The sequence below is a fragment of the Lepidothrix coronata genome, unplaced genomic scaffold (assembly GCF_001604755.1).
Source record: "Lepidothrix coronata isolate B3197 unplaced genomic scaffold, Lepidothrix_coronata-1.0 Scaffold98, whole genome shotgun sequence".
NCBI classification, from domain to species: Eukaryota; Metazoa; Chordata; class Aves; order Passeriformes; family Pipridae; genus Lepidothrix; species Lepidothrix coronata.
In genome coordinates, this window is record NW_016690278.1 from 1,031,212 (window position 1) to 1,052,902 (window position 21,691).

At 38.6% G+C, this 21,691-nt stretch overlaps 1 protein-coding gene across 3 annotated transcripts in view; it reads right to left on the bottom strand.

The window, feature by feature from the left end:
* Positions 1 to 21,691, bottom strand: part of GAK (cyclin G associated kinase) — a 73,753-nt gene that overhangs the window by 51,569 nt on the left and 493 nt on the right. For 2 of the 3 annotated variants that reach the window (XM_017822480.1, XM_017822479.1), the window contains exons 2-7: positions 10,399 to 10,460; positions 8,949 to 9,008; positions 7,025 to 7,139; positions 6,443 to 6,585; positions 3,242 to 3,367; positions 1,276 to 1,365 (exon numbers count right to left, since the gene is read on the bottom strand). In XM_017822480.1, coding sequence (XP_017677969.1) covers positions 1,276 to 1,365; positions 3,242 to 3,367; positions 6,443 to 6,585; positions 7,025 to 7,139; positions 8,949 to 9,008; positions 10,399 to 10,460 — 596 coding nt within the window. Of the gene's footprint in view, positions 1 to 1,275; positions 1,366 to 3,241; positions 3,368 to 6,442; positions 6,586 to 7,024; positions 7,140 to 8,948; positions 9,009 to 10,398; positions 10,461 to 21,589; positions 21,653 to 21,691 lie in introns of those variants that run through there. The other variant, XM_017822481.1, reaches the window with a different exon arrangement.

The window sequence follows — 21,691 nt, forward strand, 5'->3', positions numbered from 1 at the left end:
ATAGACTGCAATCATGAGTATTATTCACTCTACCTGCTCTCTCTGGAAAACTCCTTCGTTTATCCTAACCACAAACTACAAATCATTTATGCTTCCTGAGGCAGGGCCATATTCTATTGCCAAATACTTTGCATATTTTCATTGAAAGCAAAGCATAAAGAAGAAATACAGAACATGTTCCAACAAAGGCATGGTAAATGGAATAGATCTTCCAAAAAAAAAAAAAAAAAGAAACAAACAACATGTTAATACTAACAGATACAGAACTATTCTAGTCAAAAAAACAAACTGTAATTGTCCTTTTCAGTGAGGCTTTTTTTTAGATAGGTTTCTAGCTTTTTGTTTAACTGGATGAAATCCTGGCTCAGATTGCCAGTATTTCATGCATGTGAAGTGACCAAATGGTCAGAAAAACATATTTTGCTTGGTGTTTCTTCATATGCCACAAGAAAATCACCAACAGCTGTAGAAGTTGAATAAGAGTTTCCTCAATATCTTGTAACTAATTTAAGAAACTGAATGCAGTTATGAAATCCCAAATAAAATTTCTAAAGCACCAGTATTACATTTTCTCAGTCTTGTCTTTTGGCACACTGCAAATACAGGTAACAACTGAACAGCTTGACACCCACCTTCATAAAAAACATTCAATAAACTAAATCCCTAAGCATAATCTCACTGGGGAGCACCTTAGTGCTGCAGAGTTATGCAACTGGAAAAGGTACAACTGAGGATTTAACAGTTACCTTTAATTTTGGCTACAGATTTTTTTAGTGAATGTTAACAGTTTATCACACTTTCCGTACAAAGCATGAATGATCTCTGCATAGTTCTCATCCTTGCTATCTGTCAGTATTTTATCTAGATGCAATACCTAGACATAACCATTTTTAACTTGCCAATAGGCTGTCCCAGGATTACATGCATGGCATAGCACAAAAGGCAAGAATTTGAACCTAAGGACTCTTAACTATTATGGGTTTCTAGCAGCAAGCTCCAACTAGGCAATAGTTCTAATGAATGCTAAAGAAGTTCAGCATTGCCTCTCACAGTGGAAGTCAAGTTAGATCTGGGAGAAAACCTTGATTATTACATCTTGTTCTTTAATATTTAGATACAGAATTCATACTATGTAAGTTCATTTTGATATAAAATACTACTTCAACATTTATTTTGGTGCTTTTATTTACTTAATCAAAAACTAATGGCAAATCTGCAAAATCAGTTCCACTATGACATAAGCAGCTACAACACAGCAAGAGAAAAAATTCTTACCCAAATGTCCTGTTTTTCACCAATTGGAAAATTTGAATACAAGTCTATCATCTCTGGTGTTCTGTACATTGGCGTTGTATTCCTTGTGATCTGCAGAAGACACAATTTATTGAAACAGAATCTTGAATAATAAGCTTCAACACCATTCAACCAAGGAAACAGTTCTCCATGTAGAACACATTGGATTCCCACTTGGAAAATTAACTTCAGAAAGACCTTGGCAAATTAGAGGACTGGGCAATCACCAAACATAGGAAGTTCAATGAGGGGAAGTGCTGGATTCTGCACCTGGGATGGGGCAACCCTGGATGTTTGTACAGACTGGGGAATGAGGGCCTGGAAAGCAGTGCCATGGAAAGGGACCTGGGGGTCCTGGTCAATGGCAAGTTGAATCTGAGCCAGTAGTGCCCTGGCAGCCAGGAGGGCCAACCCTGTCCTGGGGGCATCAGGCAAAGCATCAGCCGGAGGGAGGGGATTGTCCCGCTCTGCTCTGCACTGGGGCAGCCTCACCTTGAATACTGTGTGCAGTTTTGGGCACTGCAATATAAGAAAGATATTAAGCCATTAGAGAGTGTCCAAAGGAGGGCAATGAAGATGGTGAAGGGCCTTGAGGGGAAGCCGTGTGAGGAGCAGCTGAGGGCACTTGGTGTGTTCAGCTGGAGAAGAGGAGACTGAGGGGAGAGCTCATTGCAGTTACAACTTCCTTGGGAGGGGAAGAGGAGGGGCAGGCATTGATCTCTTCTCTGTGGTGACCAGTGACAGGACCCAAGAGAAAGGCATGAAGGTGTGTCAGGGGAGATTCAGGTTGGCTATTAGGAAAAGGTTCTTCACCCAGAGGGTGGTTGGGCACTGAACAGGCTTCTCAGGGCAGTGATCACAGCACCAAGCCTGACAGAGTTCAAGAAGCATTTGGATGATACTCTCAGGCACATGGTGTGACTCTTGGGGATGGCCCTGTGCAGGGCCAGGAGTTGGACTCAACCCTTGTGGATCCCTTTCAACTTGGCATATTCTGTGAAATACTTGTCAAGGCAACAGACATCAACTGAATCCTGAAACAGTCACAACAGCTTGGATATAAGCTCAGATGAAGACAGCAGTACTCAAATATTGTCACAAGAGTCCTTTCAAACTGCAAAACACATAAAACAACTATTCTACATGAGGCAAAAAGGTATAATGACGCAAACACGAAAAATCAACAATTAAACAAAAAAGTGAATTCAAGCTGCTGTGTGTACATCCCATTTTTTCATCTCACAGGCAGTGCAGACACATCCAATGAGTTAAGCTCTGGATCCCTGAAGAGAACTTTTCTACCTTCTTTTTGCATTGATTATAGTAGACAGTGGTACAACCTCATAATTTCTCCAGAAAAGAGAGGATTGCTCTCCAGGGATGCCAGATTCCAAAACAGAGGAGTTTACAAAGACTCACAATATCAGAAGTTCCATATGTGAATTTTAAGTGTCACTGTATTTCTCCTGTTGATGTATTACATTAGATTTACCAGCATTACTCTCAACTAAAAACAAATGCAGCCCTTGAGGCACCACAATACTCCCTATTCATATTATGCTGAGCAGATTTACCACTTCTTTATATATCACTCAAATGAAAAAAAACACAGATAGGAAGGTAGCAGTCACTCTGGCATAACCAATTTCTGACTTCTGGTCAGGAATGTAATTACAAAAAGCCTTACTAATGACTTATCTTCACACCAGATTGCAGAATGGACACAAACCATGTTGAAGCAGTGCTTGTGTATTGTAGTTACAAAACACAAGCTATGATTGTAACTGTAGACAGTGTTTCAACTCTGGCAACACAAATACAAATACAAAACTTTATAAATAATACTGTAACTTAAGCAATCTTCAGGAGTCCCATTAAGCAATATCAGATTAATAGTAACAGTTAATACACTGCTGATATTAAGATTAATCACATTAAAATATCTCACCTCTTCTTCAACCAGTGATCTCTTCTGTGCAGACCAGTTGTAGTCAGGATAGTAAGCTATAGTTGTAGCACTACCGAAGTCACAAAGTTTAATTGTCCCTTGGTTACTAATAAGCAAGTTTTCCACCTTCAAAAAGAGATAGGATAATAGATTAAAGATGTTTTCTTTCTGTACACTAACACACGTGCTTTTACATATCAGGTTACTTGTATAAATAAGAACTACTCACTTTAGATCAAAAGTTGTTTACAGGAGCACAGATTTCAGACAGTACTGTAGTTTTATAGCAATGTAGCCAACTTTCAAAAGGAAGCAAACATGCCATGAGCAGGAAACATTAAAGAGAGCAAGAAATAAACCCCAGGGGAAGAAAAATAATTTCCTTAGAGCCTAAGAAAAGGCCAGTTTTTCAGAGGAGCACTCATAGAAGCAGTGTCCTGGAATCCAAATGTTTTCATGCCTAAAACTGAACACTGTTAGCTTGAGTGCAGTGGAGTGGAGGTTAGGACTACTGCAGACACAAAACAGGAAGGTATTAGTACAGAAGCAATCTGCTAGGAAACACCCAGAAAGAGGCAGCCATGACCCTGTGCAGAGACAGAAACCGGCTATTTGAGGACCACATGCTGCCTGAATCATCATCATCATCATCCCTGCCTTCTTCTATTTCATAAATTCCCATCTTCCTGTATTTTTAAGAGAAATGGAGAAGAAACTTAAGGAAAGGTTAAAAGTAAGTACTGTGGAGTCAATCACAAAAGGGCTGAAAAATAAAATTTGTATCCCTGCACACACTTAGGAAAAGGTGTAGAAGTTAAGAGGCATATTGTAATATTAGAACACCACACTTCAGATAACTAGGTTTGTCTTCCCTTTCCCTTTGAAGCCACTTCATCTCCAGACTAACTTCTGTAAAACCTCAGTTTACAGAACATCCTATTAGCTCTCCTAACACATGCCCCTTCCAACTTCTTCCATCATAAAATGAATTTTGACTGCCCTGCAGGAAGACACAAGCACTGCTAATGATGTGGTTAGACTATGGATCTCAATGAGCAATCTGAATTCCCTTCTCTGTTGGATAACCTTTGCTTACCTCTATGTACAATAAGAAGGGTGGGCATTCAACATCAAATTAAATTTATACAATAAAAATGGTCACAGTATGACCAGAGATCAAACTCCTGTGCAGGTGTGTTCTGGATTTTATGCTTTGATAAAGGTTGCTAATAATATAAAACATTCCAGCTGATTACTGAGATTTTAACAGGCTCTATGACCTGTGTTTTGCAGACTAGTTGTGCACTGCATGACAAATCCTGAAAAGATGAAATTCAGACAATTAAAATATCACAAAAGCACTGATATTTTACAAATCGCCCTCTAACTAGCTTTGAATTTTTATAGCTCAGCAACTGGCTAGGCTCTTTCAGTGGTGAACACATGCATTTTAAGTGCAAGTTTTATCCAAAGATCTCAGGAACAAAGAATGGACCACACTGACAAGTATGAGAAGGAAACCACAGGAGGACAGAAAAAGCCACCACTAGAAAGGTAAACTTGTTTTTAAGCTGCACTGTAGAACTTCATATTTTTAGTCAAACTAATTGAGAAAAATCTGTTAGAACACCACACCCCTCCCCAAAAGTACATATTTGAGGTTGGCTCAAAACTTTGACCTATGGTTTCTACACTGTTGGTCTTAGTTCAGCCTTCTAGAAAGGGTGGCACAGTTAAATGATCTCTGTTTGGCTCCTGACTGCAGTAAAGCCTCATACTACTGCCACACAACTATCACTTTGCTTTACAGCTCCCATAAACATGAAACCAACAATTCCAAATCCCTGCCTTTTTCCATGTTTCATCTCTGCCAGGATCTTACATTGCTTAAGAAAAAACAGTCCTTGAATTACAATTACTTCTGTGGAGTTGGCTATGTAAGAAATTGCATATTTATTTGCAAGTCGCTTTTTTACCTTTCCCCCCCCCCCCGGAAAAGAGATGCACCTTTTCTACAAGCCAGGGGCTGGCTTATGGAAATTTCAGTGAAGAATACAAGATTTTATTTTAGAAAGTAACACCAGGAAAGTTCAATTCAGACTTGGTTAACATGTCTTTCACATGACATAGAGCTCTATTCAACGGTACCAAGGAAAAAAAAAGAAAAAAAAAAAAAAAGAAATGCTCTATCATAAAAAACCTATGCTTCTGTTAATGGGCTATACTAGAGTCTAGCAAACCTTTCAACAATGTTAAAAGCACTTAACACACACTTATTTCTAAAAAGTGGTTTCATTTTCCTTTCCCTAAAATGGTTGAGTACGTGCTTACTTATGAAAGAACAAATTTTTCTTTTTTTATATTCAGCTGAAATCACATCAAGCTGGAAACAGACATATGTGTAAAATTCAGACATTGCTTCAGGGGCAAGAATCTTCTTTCTCTTATTTTGTTTGTTTTTACAAAAGTTTGTTACAAAATATTTGTAATACAACAGAATCTCACTGATTATCAAGGGCTTCTTCATCTAAGGTATAGGGAACATGAAAAGGTGAACCCCCATCTTCAAAAATACAAAATTCAAACTCAGATGAAGTCCTCTCAAATCTCCAAAGCTTCTAAGGGGACAACACTTTCTAGAGCATAGAGCCATAGAATCTTGGGAAAGGCTAACAGAACAAAAATACTAAGAAAAAAAATCTAACATGGATTATGCTTACCAAATTTTAAAATATGAATTAAAAAACGAGCCCTAAATTGCAGTGCAAGTATTTTTATTAGTTGTGTTAGTTATTAAAACTAACAGCTTAATAACATTCTAAAAGGCAACGCAATCTTTTACAGGTAATTCAACATTCTTCTCCTTGAAAGCTTTACCTCTTCTACTTAGACCCCTGCTCATCCCAGAACTGCAATTCACAAGCTGTAACCAGCTATTTTATCAGCAAACCAGGGTAGAATACTTTTCTGTCAGCTTGTTCGGATGGATTACAAGCAGTCCTAACCACGAGCACAAGGAAATGATATTTAAAGAGATGCAGGTATTTCAGTGATGACCTTCACTGACACTCAGCAGTGGTGGGAAGGCAATACATGTAAGCACTATGCTCAAGAGCGTCCACTATATTGGGTCAGGAGTCTCTACACTGACCCAGCCCAACAGGCTTCTTTGCTGTTTAAAAATTCAGCATTGTAACACACCTTTAAATCTCTGTGGATAATAGGAGGCTTCTGCTTATGCATATGCTGCACTGCTCTGCAGGTCTGGTAAAAGATCTTCAAAACTGTGTCACAGGAGATAGGTCCTTTGGATTCTACTTTCTTTAGGAATTCCACCAGCTGTCCTGCAGGAGATCAGAGAAATTCACATAAGCACACAGAGAACACTGCAAATTCTGAAAGCTTGGCACAAATAGACAAATGCTCCACTTGTCAAGAAAGATTTACTGTCTTGAGTTCCATTAAATAGATATTCTGAAAATGGCAAATGCACACTGACTGCAGGGACAAAAGAAATAGTGCTTTAAGGAACTACTCCTACTCTTCCTTTCTTTGACTAGTCTCAAACACAAAAAACTTAATAATTACCTCATATTTAAGACAAGGTTGAACTGCAGTCTAAAAAAAACATGATCTTTATCCTATAAGAGATAAGGTTTAACTCTAGCTCCACTGAACCATGCTATCTTCAAGAGACTTTTATAGTTTCTAAGTTATGAAGCAACCTGTGCAAAACATCTGTCAGAAGCAATGTGCATTGCTGGGAAAAGAAATAAAATTTACCTTTACACAGCTCTGTAAGCAGAAGAAACTCTCCCTGCCCCGTGTCTGATTCTTCTTTTCCTATAGATGCTGCAGAGCAGAACTGGACAATGTTGGGATGACCTGAAAGTTTTTTCTGGAAGTAGCATGTTCAAGGAAGATGACTGCCAAGTTTATTGATACTATTGTATCCAGCAGTTCACTTGAAATGCTAGCTTAAGGCCACAGAAAGCATAACAGCTGCAATTAACATACTAAGCAAAACATTGGAAATCCATGCCTCAGCCGTAAAAAAACCTGGGAAAGTCGCACAAGCTAATGTAACAAAAAGTCAAAATAAAATAAAGTCCTCATGATTAAGGCTCTGAGGAAACTGGACTCCATAACAGGTCTAGCTACTACCTTTTGACTTTGACGATGACTGCAAACCATAACAGAAGTAGCAAAGAAACCTCCTATTTATCAGCTGCTTCTCTAGATGGCTGATCAAGAAGGAAGGGCTATTGTCTCCTCACCTATCCAAAGCAAGTATTAAGTATGCTGTGTTTCAGTTTTAAGTACCCAAAGTCAAGTTCAAAAGAAACAGAGGTCTAAAAGTGCAAGGAACTTATCCTCCCATCATCAGTAACAGTTCTTCATGGTAAAACCGTTGTCATGTTTCACTTCCAGTTCAAAAATTCAAGGCATCATTTCTGAACTATGTAAAGGCAAGTACCATATAAGCGGTCTCAGTTCCTGACAGTGGAAGTCACATTATGCCTGCCTGTGTATCACCCTGGTCATACACTGAAACTCGTGCCCATGAGACAAGCACACACTATTTACAAGATGAAGAAAAAAGCAAAGATGACGTAAGTACAACAAAGCTATTAAAAAGGGGTAAGTTGGTTCCACCAAATTAGAATAATTCCAACCTTATGCATCTCTTCACAACCTTCTATTCAGAGCTGCAGGAATTATTTCCATTTCACAGTTTTATCTCAGAAAGTTAGCAGCAATTAATCCTTGCTCGTGTTGTACGTGCACTTTAATGACTCTAAGCTGTGAAAAACATCCAAAAAAACTTTCAGTTCTTTACTCTTGGCAAGACAAAGTCAGAGTAGCTAGAAAATATATGCTGTGGTAGTCCGCTCTTGCAAGCATATTTCTAGTAAATGGTGTTTAGGGTAAGATTCTGCCAAACATACCAGAAATCATAAAAAGAAATGTTTGAGTAGTATAAATTAAGATCCATGGGTTTGCCTGGTAATTCAAAATGAAACTGGATACTCAGAGGGGAGCACATCAGCATACCACAGCTACTCACTGACTCCTAAACAAACTGAGGGGTCTAACAGGAGATGCTGGGGAGCAAACATTGAATTTACTAAAGTTGAGGATTGAAAACACTCTGACATTATACCCTCTACTGTCTAACATCACTGAACACAAAATGGACAGCAACGACACAGAGAAATGTCTGCTTCTTGTTTCTGATGCACGTAGTCTACTGTAATTCCTTCCTTAATATTCAGCATTAAAGCCAGATGCATCCAAAGCAGAAATTAATAGACATTTAGACTAAAAGCAAAGAGCAATAAATCCAGTGCATGAGAGGGAATTCTATTTAAGTATCATCTGAATAGTGAAAGGGTCTCTTGACCACATTCACAGGACTGCAAGAAAGCCCAAGTAGGAATTCCAATTGCTAGAAGTAAAAGTGCAAAGTCCACAATAGCTACAAAAGTTTTCTGCACACATTATGTTGCAGCAATTTTGTAAGAACCTACACTGCTGGATGTTGGTACCATATTCATAACAAACCACGAGTCAAACCTCCCTTGGAATGTCAGTCCACTTGGACAGCGTATGGCATGGAAAGAACAGAATCTGTACAGTCCTCCCCCTTTTTTTTTTTTTTTGGTCAGAAATGTCCGATATCAGGCAATGTTAGAGAAAAGGATACCATAAAACAAACTTCCTGAATGATGGCTTTGTTCTTTTCTTCTTCATTAGACAACAGTCGCTGTCAAGAAACAGAATAATTGAGAAGAGAGTGTTACTAAAACTTACAGAATAACAGTGCATGGATTTTTTTTTTCCACAGAATACAAAGGATAAGCTGTAATCAAAAACCTAAGGAACTATGATTGGGCAGTAAACAAAGCTGGCTTATTGTACATTTTGACATTCTGCCATAAATAACACTCAATTTTCCTGGACTATTCAGGTTTAGTGATAATTGAGCAGCTGTAACTTTTGACACTCTCAAAAGTAACCACTTTGACAGTTCTCTATTGTAAAAAAACACTGAAGTCTCCTGGCTACAGCATTGTGGACTAACAAGGGAAGATTCATCTTCTGCCTGAAACCTTCAGTAACAACCTTCAACCCACTCTATACAAAACTCCTTCCAATTACGTAGCTCAGCTTTTTCAATGGTTATTGACTAATCAGCAGCAGAGTCAAGCATTACTTTTACCGAAATCACTTGGATTTGGAGTCAACATTTGGCTATAATCAGCCTGAGCATATGCTATAAAAATACAAGTTTCACAGAACAGAGGAAGTACAGTAATGGTTCACCGTCTATCTGTTATTTTTTAAGGGGGTTACTTTTGGAAGACATTTTGAATACATATAATACATGGGTTTGGTCACATGTTTTGCTATTGTAGGATGTGGTATGAAAAGAAAAAACCAGACAAGTAACTACTGATGGTATAATGCCATCTTACCTCTCCAACACCTCATATTACCACCCTTTTCACTCTCTCTCTACAGCCACAAAATACCCCTTCTCCAAAAATTAAGCTTTTTTTGTGGTGAACATAACTGGCATGATTTACTTTTCAGCAAAACATGATTAAGTAAATGACTTCACTTTATTCTCCTTCCCAAAATACTTCAGTATTTCAGTTGTTTACAGCTGTTTATTATAAGCGTTTAGAAAACAAGAATCCAGAGAAGTGTCTCTTAAAAGTACTAGGCTGAATGTTTAATCAATGACTCAAAGTGTGGAGCACTATTTTTAACACTCAGAAGACTTACTCTGAATGTACAAAGGTAGGCTAAATCTGCTTCTGAGGAGAGAAAAAATATTCCTGTACTCCACTCCAGGTAACTAGGAAATATTCTTTTTACCCAAGCAATAAAATGTCTGGGACAAGGTCATGAATTTCTGGACTAAATGAAGTGGCACCTAACAGATGAATTCCCGAGTTTTGCCATCTAAGTATAAAGTGCAGCCTCCTAAGAGAAATGACCCTTCTAAACAGTGTGCTACAAACATCACAATTATTCTGGATTTTTCAAAATTACTTGTTCAGTGGCATACATAAGGAATAACTGCCATGCTAGAGCATCAAGCTAAAACATAGACCTTATAAATCTGCAGTGAAAGAAATTAATATTACCTTTAAAGCATAATCTTTGCCACTTCCAAGATCTTGAGCTTCATAGACAAAAGCAAAACCCCCTACAAGAAGAAGGCACATTAAGTCAGTTTTAATTTCAGTGTTCAGGTACATCATTCTTTTTAGTATAACAGAATACATGAATTCATATACTTGTCCAAATGTAACAAGCATACATATTTTCAGTGGCTCGCCAGGAGTGCTGGTTACCTACATCCAAGATTCAAAATATTTCATTCCTTTCTTTTACATATGCCAATAGCACATTGTCTTTGCTAGCTTCCTGCATTTTTTTAAGTCTGCATATGCAGATTTCCTAGGAAGCAATTTTTTTTTCAAAGGTCCTTGTAAAACCAAGACCCAGTACAGCCAGTATTACCCAATGACTTCAATTAAACTTCTTGGTATTATACTGTTAGGCTTCCTATAAAAAAAACCCCAGCAATAATCAAGGGAGATAAAATTTAAACATACAACTCCTACTTTTAAGATAATTGCCATGCTTCAGGCTTCATGTTAAAAATAGAAAGCGTTTTCAAACACTGAAGCACACATTTCCAGTGAGGGTGATATTGTTACTAAATTGCAATTTGTTATTCTATACAGCATTATTTTCCTTCCAACTCCTTTTGTCAAAGCATCTATTTTCTCAAACACTTCCACTTTGCTCAAGAACTCTGTGCAAACTTCTGCAGAGTAAAAGACTCGGAGTTACAGGTCTGCTAAGTTTCCTCACTGGCCACCCATGTTAATCTAACTATCTGAAGAACATATTTATAAAATTCTAATCTATTTTTAAGACACCACTGTATCATTTCCATTTCTTCTGGGAACATCATCCTTGTGGCTACACCAACAATGTGGTGTATGCTGTTTATGGCAGAGTATCTTTAATAGAGTAAAAGCCAAAGTGACAAACTTCAATTATTTGCCTTCCTACTCCTCTAGTACAAAATCTATTTTCACTGAACTACAAAGCAATGTTCTCTCTCTAGGAATAATTTGGAGAATAAGCACAGAAGATACAAGAACTACAGAATTTCACCAGTCAAAAAGGGAGAGAACAGGACAACTAAATAATGAACATCGCAGAGAAGAAATAAGCTGACAAGGCACTTTTTCAAAAAGATGCAGAATCCAAATCAGTACAGTCACATTAGTACCCGATACCTTCTCTGTAAATGAGAAATATTAACATGAGGCTGAAGTGAACACAGTATTTGTTTTGTGCAATTTAATCAAATACGAGTCTTTTCAAGAAGTAATCACAAAAATTTTACATGGCCATTGAGCATCACGGTGTTCTCCAGGACTCCTGAATGGCTCTGCCCATACATCTTCTTAATTTGCTACTAGCATCCACAACGTGAAACAAACAAATGACAGGTTCCTGGATACTGTCTTTGCTTTTGTGGCTGCAGTTCAGCGGTGCCATACATTACCCACATTTATCCATTTACCTTGATTCATTCTGCAACATCAGGTTTGGCACTTCCCACATTAGGAATTTCCCCTAACTTTTTGAAAGCCTCTAGTCCCAATGTTCTGATCAGCAATTCCAACCAGCATTTTGGGCATGGATGGGACAGGGGTTGGAAACAGAATGAAGTTCACAGTTACCAGCATCTCAGAGCATTACCTGAAGACACTTTGCTCCTCTCTGAATGAGAGCATATGTAAGAAAAACACGGCTCTGGAGAGCTCTGATCAGTTTGGCTACTCTTTATAGATTTAATAGAGCTGGTGAAACAAGGAAGAGAATCTGTGAGTCATCCTTCCACTGAAGGCAGGTGCTGGGAAACCTTGGGTTTTGACTGGTCTCCCCAACCAGCTCCTTATAGCCACCCAGAGTCATTCCTCAGGTTTTAGAGTTTCCTGCCCCTGTAGGAGCTGCAAGCCCCTACACCAGTGTACACCAGTCACTGCACCACAGAGCTACTGTCTCCGTGTCTTCATCCTACACAGATCCCACAGACCTTCTACACAGTCAAAGTACTGCTGGCCCTACAGAAGTCTTCACATTCATCTTAATAAATATTTCAGTTATTTTATTCTAATAACCCTGCAAACTGCATCTTGAAAATATATGCTTCGATTTACAAAATTAGGGCCTTCAGGTCAGCACAAATTTCTAACACAAAATTACATCACAGTTAGTTTTCTGGAAGGCATTCAAAGGCAAAATGGTGACAGGGGAACCCCAGAACAGTTGTTCTGCAAGCTCAGTTCAGCTGCATACACTGTCAAGGATTCCACAAGGGCTGGAACAGGGCAAGTCTACTCTGCATCTCAAGCACACACTTTTCTAGTACCTGTATAAATACAAGTATCCACAGACCTATATACATGCACTCCGAAACACAACCATGCTCCATACAAATGCATCAAATGTCCTCTTGGAAATAATACAGGTGAAAGCACCTATGAATCAGAATTAACTCACAATCAATTCAGTCTGTTTTCAAGCATATCCAATTACCAACCAAAGTGATTCAAACTTTTAAGAAGATCCCTAGAAACAATACTACCTTTCCAACTACTTTACCTGCTGTGATAAGCTTTCCTAGAAGCTCTTCCTCCAGTGTAAGAAATGCTTACAGTATAGACCAAGTTGTACAATATCACTAAGCTGAATCCTGTTGACACCAAGTATGAAGGAGCAAAAGGAGGAATTCGTTTACCTGACTAAAAATGTTAAAGTAGTCTTCAAAAAAGTTGTATTTCAAGTTTCTGTGAAAAGTCCTGATCATCATACAATCCTCCCAAAACCCTGGACACATTCCTAGATGCCCCAAAATTTTCTCCCTCAATCAGAAAATAACCTTAAAATTCATGCCTAAAACTCAATCACATTTATGAAAACAACTCAAGTTCACTTCTTGATGGAGAAGTCTGGGTTTTTAACAGAATCATCATGTTACAACCAACTCAGAAGGGCTTCTGAAGATTAAGTTATCCTTTTGCATTTAAATTAATCTCATTTCCAACCAAAAACCTAATTTTAGTCCTCTTCATTGCTAGCTAGGAATCTAAAATTTTATATTCAGCTTCATGACTACTTCAAAACATACTGGTAGTTAAATTTCAATACTCACTGCAAAACATAAATGTTAATTCTGGCATAGCATTGCAAGTGAACATTGCACCACTTTGTGCAACGCTAGCAGTGAAGCAAGTAACTTGTAAAAGTTACAAATTCTTGTTATCAACAGAAGTTAACACATGCTCTGTCTAGGCTAAAGTGCAGATAATTAACTTTCAGTGAAGCACAACTGATTTTCCCTGGACTGAAACTGGCATACAAAATGACCAAACTAAGATTTTGCTGAGATCAAATTTAAACCTGGCAGGACTCAACTTGTGTTTTAGCAAAATACTTAGATCAATTACTACACTTTAATAGGTAAGAAAAGGCAAAGTAATGAAGAGAGTCTTCTTTAAGGCCATTTCAATGGTAGTATATGTTACCTGAGCTCCTAGCACAGTAGGATTCCACAGTTTATACAGACATATTAGAATAGTAAGCTGAAGGGAGAAACTTCATTGAAATAGCACTAGCTTGAGAGTAGATAAGTAGCTTAAAACATGCATTTTTATTTTACTGATTATACCTTAAATTCAAGTATTGAAATGCTAAACTTTGCAGAATTCCAGAGAAAAATCAGTGGTATCATGTATTGTTAACTGCTACTTCACTGCAGCTGTTGTACAGAGAATCCCACTCCTAGTGCCTACAATCTCATCCTTAATAGCTACGCCACTTGAAAGTAATGTTTTGAGAGGCAGTTTCCCATTCTGTCATTTTACTGTTTCACCTGAACACAGTTCAGTTCCATACAACACTGCTCATTCCATGTAACGTTTGGCTCACTACTACTGCAGCACTACAGTTGATACTAAGTTTAAATTCATGGATTTTTCTGGGATACCAAGGGAGCCAGAATAAGTTGCAAAGGTACTTCTAATTCAGATTTGCTTTTTAAACCATCTGTTATTGGTGAAAACAATTCTTACACAAAAGGCAAAATTAGTCCTACTGCTTCACTCTTAGATCCAGTTTTACTTCAGGTTTGATGCTGGCTCTCTTAAAGCAGTTTTAATATACCCTCAATAGAGACAAGTTTACTGGCAGAACTTCTCCTCTGCCATAACAGTTTACTCCAGGCCTTCTGACCAATATATTTTGTAAAAATGGAGGGGAAAAAAAAAAAAGGGGGAATAAAAAGCACTTTCAACACAGCTGTACAAACAAACACCTGTATAGTAGACAGCTGACGCAAATGATAAAGTGAAAGTTGACAGTATAACTTCTAGAGGTCTATAAGGAATGTAATTACATTTGGGGTGTTTTCACTCATTTTTTTTTCACTCATGTAAACATCTGCAGGTGGTTTTAAGACAGTTTTCTGGAGCTTTCTATATCGGCAAAATCATCTTAGTATTTCCCCATACAGGTAGCCAGTGTGTATATACGTACACACCCATTCCAGCTCTTGCCCCAAGAGACAGGTTTTGCACTGCTGAAGCATTTCTGAGCCCCATTCTCGGAACACAGTCCAAGCACTCAAAAATGGTCTCCGACCAATATTTTCTGCCACACAAATTGTGTCAAGCTCACAGATAAAGGTTCACTGCAGAGCACCACACCAACTCATGGAAACAGTGTAGCCAGAGTACTACAGTCAGTCCTGGAAGCAGTCTTGCTCCGCAGCAAACCTGGAATAACAAGGTAACACAAGAACACAAAACTTACCAGCCCGACCTTCCTGCCCCACACTGACAGTCCTTCACATCAGGAACCAGCTCTACCTCATTTGCTTTTATAGTGAGCACTCCGCACTCATCCTTACACCACCACACAGCCCACAGGCATTGTTCCTGACAGTACTTCATAATTCTCTTACAAAGATTAGAACATCCTTTCTGTTCTAACCAAGAGACTTGGCTTCTCCCTCAAGTTAAAACCAGGCATCACATAATACTGAATAATTTCACTGCACTATTAATCCAATTGGATCTTAAACTGTTCTTTTTTATCCCATCCCTGTTTTTCACATCTCCACAGATTTTTATTTTTTTTTCCAGACCAGCCATTTCAGTGAAATGATAATTTCCTAGCTGGCAGCTGGAGAAGCATCAAAACAGGAACATGAACCACAACACAAAACTGCTTGCTACTGTAATACACTGTTTCATTACAGACATAAGTAGCCATGAGAAAGAGAGGGTGTGAACAGTTTCCTGTTTGTAACTACCTCATATGACTTGCCCACGCCCCTCCCAAATACTGACCAAATTTGTTTCCATATCACTTTTGAGTAGCTTACGTTTCAACTATAACATGATTGAAACACCGTAACTCTAACCTGGACTATAAAGTTACAGTGCATCTTACCTGAACGCTTTTCTATCAGAATACAGGAAGCATCCTTAATCAAAACAGAAAAGATTCCGCTATTGTTGCCAAGCATTGATTCAGAAGCATGTTTTTTTGAAGCCCAGTGATGTGTTCAAGTCAATTCCAAAGTCCTAATAACAAGATGAAACTGCCCCAAAAATGAAGGATGGCCCTAATTTAACAATCAGGACATTTTCCCACAACCTTGAGAAGTAGAAAAGTTTCAAGAATATCCTGAAACTTTCAGAGCTCCTCTGCAGGCAGGAAATGCTGTAGCCAAGAAACACTGGCTTTAAAAAATACCACTGTTCTGCTTCACGCTGAAAACATCCTCTACATCTACAGTAAAGGGAATGCAACTGGAAAGCTGCTAGGTCAGGTGCTTTAGCTGTTCTTTAGAAATCATCATCTTTTTTTTCTCCATCTGTCAGCAAATAAAACAATGTTCACAGAAACTTGACCATTAAGCATTCATTGTGCCTCTGCTGCCAGAATTTACAAATTAAATCCACCCAAAAATCAGTACTTAATTACATTACCACTATCCTGAGAATCCAGTACTTGCAGAGACCATAAAATTGTTCCTATAAGCTTTGTAAACTGCAATACTGGCTGTTCACCCTCAAAATACTGAGGAAGCCTTGAAGTCTAAAGCAGCTTTTTTTTTTGTTGTTGTTACTTTAACGACAGACACAAGTTTCACCTTGTGAGAAAGCAGCTTATAATAACTCACCTGGCTTCAATTCATGACATCTTTTTTAAACTCAAAAAAGCCCCTCAAAATCAAATGAAGTCTGCAGTCTATTGCTACCTTCCTGACTAAGGAATGATTCACTATGATGAAAAAGTTTTAGACTCAGATCAAAGAATTTGAATAATGCATTTTTTTGTCATCATGTTTCTCTTCTTGTGTGCTCTTTTGTCAACATTTGTTGCTCAAAGGAAGCACAAGAAATCATTACACATGAAAAACAGCGTGCTACAGAACTTGCTTGTTCCCCGTTTTTCACACAGCCAAACACCTGATTTTTTTTCCTCAGTTGTTCAGCCTCACATGCAAAACAAGCAACAAAAAGCACTGGAAAGTTGTGAAGTGTACATGGACAGTTAGACACAGAGGAACCAGAAGTATTATTTTAACCTAGATATATTTAAAAAGTGAGATTTCATGCAATTTCCTTCCATGTAACTTGATCTAGACTTTCATTGGCTTTTTTCAGCATACAGAGAATCTACTCTAACCATATGGAACTTCCTTGCAATGGCAGCACAACTGGACAAAGTGACACATCACAAGGAAGATTCACTTTGGTTTATTTGCAAAATACTGTTGTATTGAGAGGAAAATGTTCTATTAAAAAAGAATAAATGACTAGTATTAATATTAACCCACATTAAAAAGCCTTGACAAGTTGGTAGTGCACATACTGAAGGTCACAGTCCTAGGCTCAACAGATAGGAGTAAGAAAAACACATGTCTACTCTTAAAGTTTTTTCTAAACTAAGGAACAATGTAGTGAGAAGGAAATACCATTATGTCTAAATAAAAATGAGACTAAATGTATTCTGAGCATATTATGAACTTGTAATTTATTCAGAGTCTAAAGTAAAACGATGCTGAAACAAAACAGAAGTTCCACTGCTTCGTCTGGTACCTCTGAACTGCCTGCAAAGCCATTTTCCAGAACTTCTCCCAGCCTTCCCATACCTACATCAGCATGAAAAGGTCAATGTGTTTCATGAGATAAAACTTGTATTTGAAGAGTTGGTAAGCACTTCACAAACATCAATGAAAACTCCCTCTTTCTTTTACTGTTCACTTGAGGACATTAACTCCTCGGTTCCTCTGCAGGAGAACCTCACACACACTGAAACGCTAATTTCACCACTTAGTTTTTGCTGCATATTTGTCAGGCCAAAGAGTACCTGGCCAAAGCAGTAATACAAATAAATTTCAAACAAGTTGCAACTAGCATACATGAGAGCAGGCAGCTCTCTTTAAGCTCCTGAAGGACAGTGTTGCTCATTCCATGTCATCACTGACAAGACCCAAGTTGCTTTACGTAATTATTTTTAAGTTGAACCAAGACACCACTGCCCAACACATATAAAATCAAAGACTTTGTCAACAGAAGATATTAAATAATTTATGACCCGCTATAACTGTTTCTGCTACCCCAATAATACAACAGCTACTTGCTTTTACAAAACAAAAGGGTTCAACAGAAACATTCAAGGAACAATATGATTGTAGTTAAAGTCTGCATAATTTTTAAACACATGAACAGTTTTACTAATATCTTAGTTATCAAATCATTTCATTTGTGCTCTAAAGACAGCAAAATTTTTATTGAGCATGTGTTCAGCACACAGCAAACAATTAGCTAACTACCAAAGCCACTACGACTGTGCAATTTACAATTATCAAAAAAACTCAACCTTCCTTGTAGTTTTGAAACTTGACAGTGCATATCACAGGACATGCTACTCTCATATCAGTTTACACTCTCATTGGAGTACCATTACTAGACAGAATTAGAGAATGAGTTTCTATAATTTCCCCACCATCTTTGGCATTGTCAGTCTCTCAATGAATACTCTGACAGCCCAATGACAGTCATATTCCTTCTACAGTATAGGCAGAGATCAAGAAATTTTCCGTATTTACTTATCCATCATCTTTTAGTGCCTCCATTAGCATGTAAATAGGCATATGGTATACCAGATGAGATGTTTTGTCCAACATAGGCAAAACAAAAAACACCTGTACTGTCAAGTATTAAAAAACAACTTTGCAAGGTTGGTTGTGCAAATACAGCAGCTTTTAGGAGCAAGAAACAGGAAATTTCTGAAAACTACTTTTCAGCATGCTGTGGTCAATCGCTTTCCCCACTCTCCCCCAAAGCCAAACGTGCAGGCTACACTGATCATTGAGTCAGTATGGACAACCTCAGTCCTTCAACCATTTGGTACAGATTGATACGTGAATCCCAACATTCTTGAAAGGGCAAGCATAAAAGAAAGACACAAAAAGTCAGCATAAAATGCACACACTGTTCACATGAATAGCAAGGGAATAGTAAGAGATCTGACAGGTGACAGTTTAAGCCCCTCTCACCTAACTCTAAAAAACTTAAACATGTTAGTAAGCATTTGGAGAGCTCACATGTAGCTGGACTACATGTACACAAACATCCTGATGAGAGCAGACACCCGTGTTGGGACTGAGACAGGTACAGACTACTTAGACTTGATCAGTGAATTATGGCCATACAAGAGAGTGCCCTCTCTGATAAAATATGAGATAGCTACATTTACTAATATCTGCTAATTAGATATGCAACCTGTGACTATTTTACTGAAGGAAAATTGGGGGGGGGGTCTGTGTGTTTAACTGGAGGACCCAAAAGAGCCACGATACCCTGAAGCCACCATCATACAAAGGGCAAGTATGGATTATACATAAAGACCCCAATCCATTTCCTCTAAAATCTCTTACCTGCAGTGAGCTACTGAAATGCTCAAGCAAAAAAAAAAAAAAAAACAAACACAGGATACCATATTTTAGGAGTGCTCAGTCCAGCCTGTGACACACTTAGTCTGCCCTTGCATTCAGAGGTAGTATCAGTGCTAGAGATCATCACCAGCTCACACTCCTGGGTTGCTCTCAGCCTCCTGCAGCAGCACACCATGTTTGAAGCTAGGCCAGTCCTACTCCTAGCACGGCACCTCCGCAAAATGAACAGAGAAACACATCCAAATGAACTGTGCAGCGAGTCTCAGCTTAGTACAGCTTTGGTACAGCCAAAGATGTACCTGCATCTTTGCTGGCCAACACCGACGGCCAGCACACCACAGGGCTGGAGGGAGCTGTGGGGCACAGGAACAACTGAACCTGTGCTGCCATAGGATACTGTGCCACACTAAGCCACAGGGCCTGCTCACACCAGCTACAAACAAAGCAGAACCTATGATCCTACAGAAGGGGTCGCCTCTATGTACTGGCAGATGTCACACAGTTCACCGTGGATGAGAAATCTAAATTCAGAAAGCAGCATTTGACTTTCCAGTAGGGAATTCGGCATGAAAGGACTCATCTAGAAGAAAAACAGATTCTGTATTTGTAAGCATGGAAGGGAATACTTATAAACTACAGTTATGGACACATGTATCAGAAAGTGTCACACACAGGTTCAGAGCTGAAAGACAAATGCAATTTCAGCAACAAAATAACCTATATGCTAGAGACAAATTCAAGTCTGAAGACAGCAGGAGAGGCTGGGACTTCTATATTTTATATCTATTTTATGTTATTACTCAATAGACCCTAGAGGTTCTTTTACACCAGCTTTGTTGGCTAGCAAATCTTACTTTCTAGCAAAAGCAAGCGGTAAGCCCAACTTCAGTTGGCACAACAGAGAAAGAAAACAATAAAAAATAAAACCATAATACTGCAACAAACATGGAACATGAAGCAGTGGTTACAGACAAATTGTAAAGAACACCAAAGTTAAAGCAAGTCCCCATTTGCTTTAAGTCATCTACCCTGGCATCTTTCCCCTGACATTTTACAATGCCTGTGCCAGATCCTGGGAAACAGCAGGCTGCTGTCAAAGTAAATATTCAAATACTTGCTTCAGAACCAAGAACTAAACAGCAGATACGCCTCAAAAGTAGCTTCCTGTCCTAACTTTCCTTTGTCCTTTGGAAACTGCTGTGGTCACCGCCTGCAATTATGTTACAATATCAGCAGCACAGACAGTTCTTTTAGCGTTCACACCATACTGAGTGCCTGCATTTCACTCACAACTCTGACCATAAAGAAGCCGTAGGTAAAGGTTGATGGCCAAATAGGACTTGACACTTAGTACTGTTTTAAATGCAACTTACTGCCTAAGAAATTGCCAGGTTCTGTTTAAGCTCATGTGCCAAAAGTGTTTAAGCATTCAAATGACAAATTAAAGCAATGGTGAAGACCAGTTTCCTGTTGTTTTACACCACTAAGTTTCTGTAAGTAGCTTCTAAGTAGTTTGAAGTAGCTAATCTTAAAGAATCAAATTTTTCTTCCATGCAGATCACCAAGGTTTCAACAAAAAACTACTTAAATACCAGACAACTCCAAGAAGAAACTACAGAAAGTAACCCCAATAATGAAAAGGAGCTCTGAATAGAGCTTTGCAGTATTTAACCTAAATAACACCAACTACCCGTACAAAATTAATGAAATATTTAACTGCATTAGGATGGACAAGTTCACATTTTAGTCTTTTGAGACTAGCTTTTGGTGGCTCTTCTGCTTGAGGAAATAATTTCTCTGATCACAAGCACAAGAAGATCCAAATTTCTGCTATTATCTAAGTAATTTGCACACACCAAACACAGCACCCATTCTAAAACAGACTGGCGAGTGGTGTGCCAGGATACCTACCCGAAAATTCAACGAAACTGAAAACTGCCCAGGCATTCAATTCCTGTACTCTAGCAAAGTCTATGTGCACAGTGCGATCAGCCTCCTGACACGAGTGTTTAAAGCAAACATGTTTTCCTGCATTTCACAGTCTTCTGAACAACCCAAAGCAACACAGGCAAACTTGCACCTTTGGCATACTATTTATACGTTGTCAGTTAAAAAAAAAAAAAAAAAAAAAAAAAAAAAAAAAAAAAAAAAAAAAAGAAAATGCAACCCAGCATTCCCAAGAGGTCCTTGGTAGATTATAAACTCCTCTGAGTTCTGATACGCGGTGAAAGCACTTAAAACCACAAAGCAAGCGAAGAAGAGGCCACACAACACACCAGTTCTTCCGCGGCTTCCGTGTCCTGAAGCGGGACAATTACACCAAGCACGGCTCACACAGCCGGGCCTCAGGAAGCACCCCCGTGGCAGCGGCAGGCGCC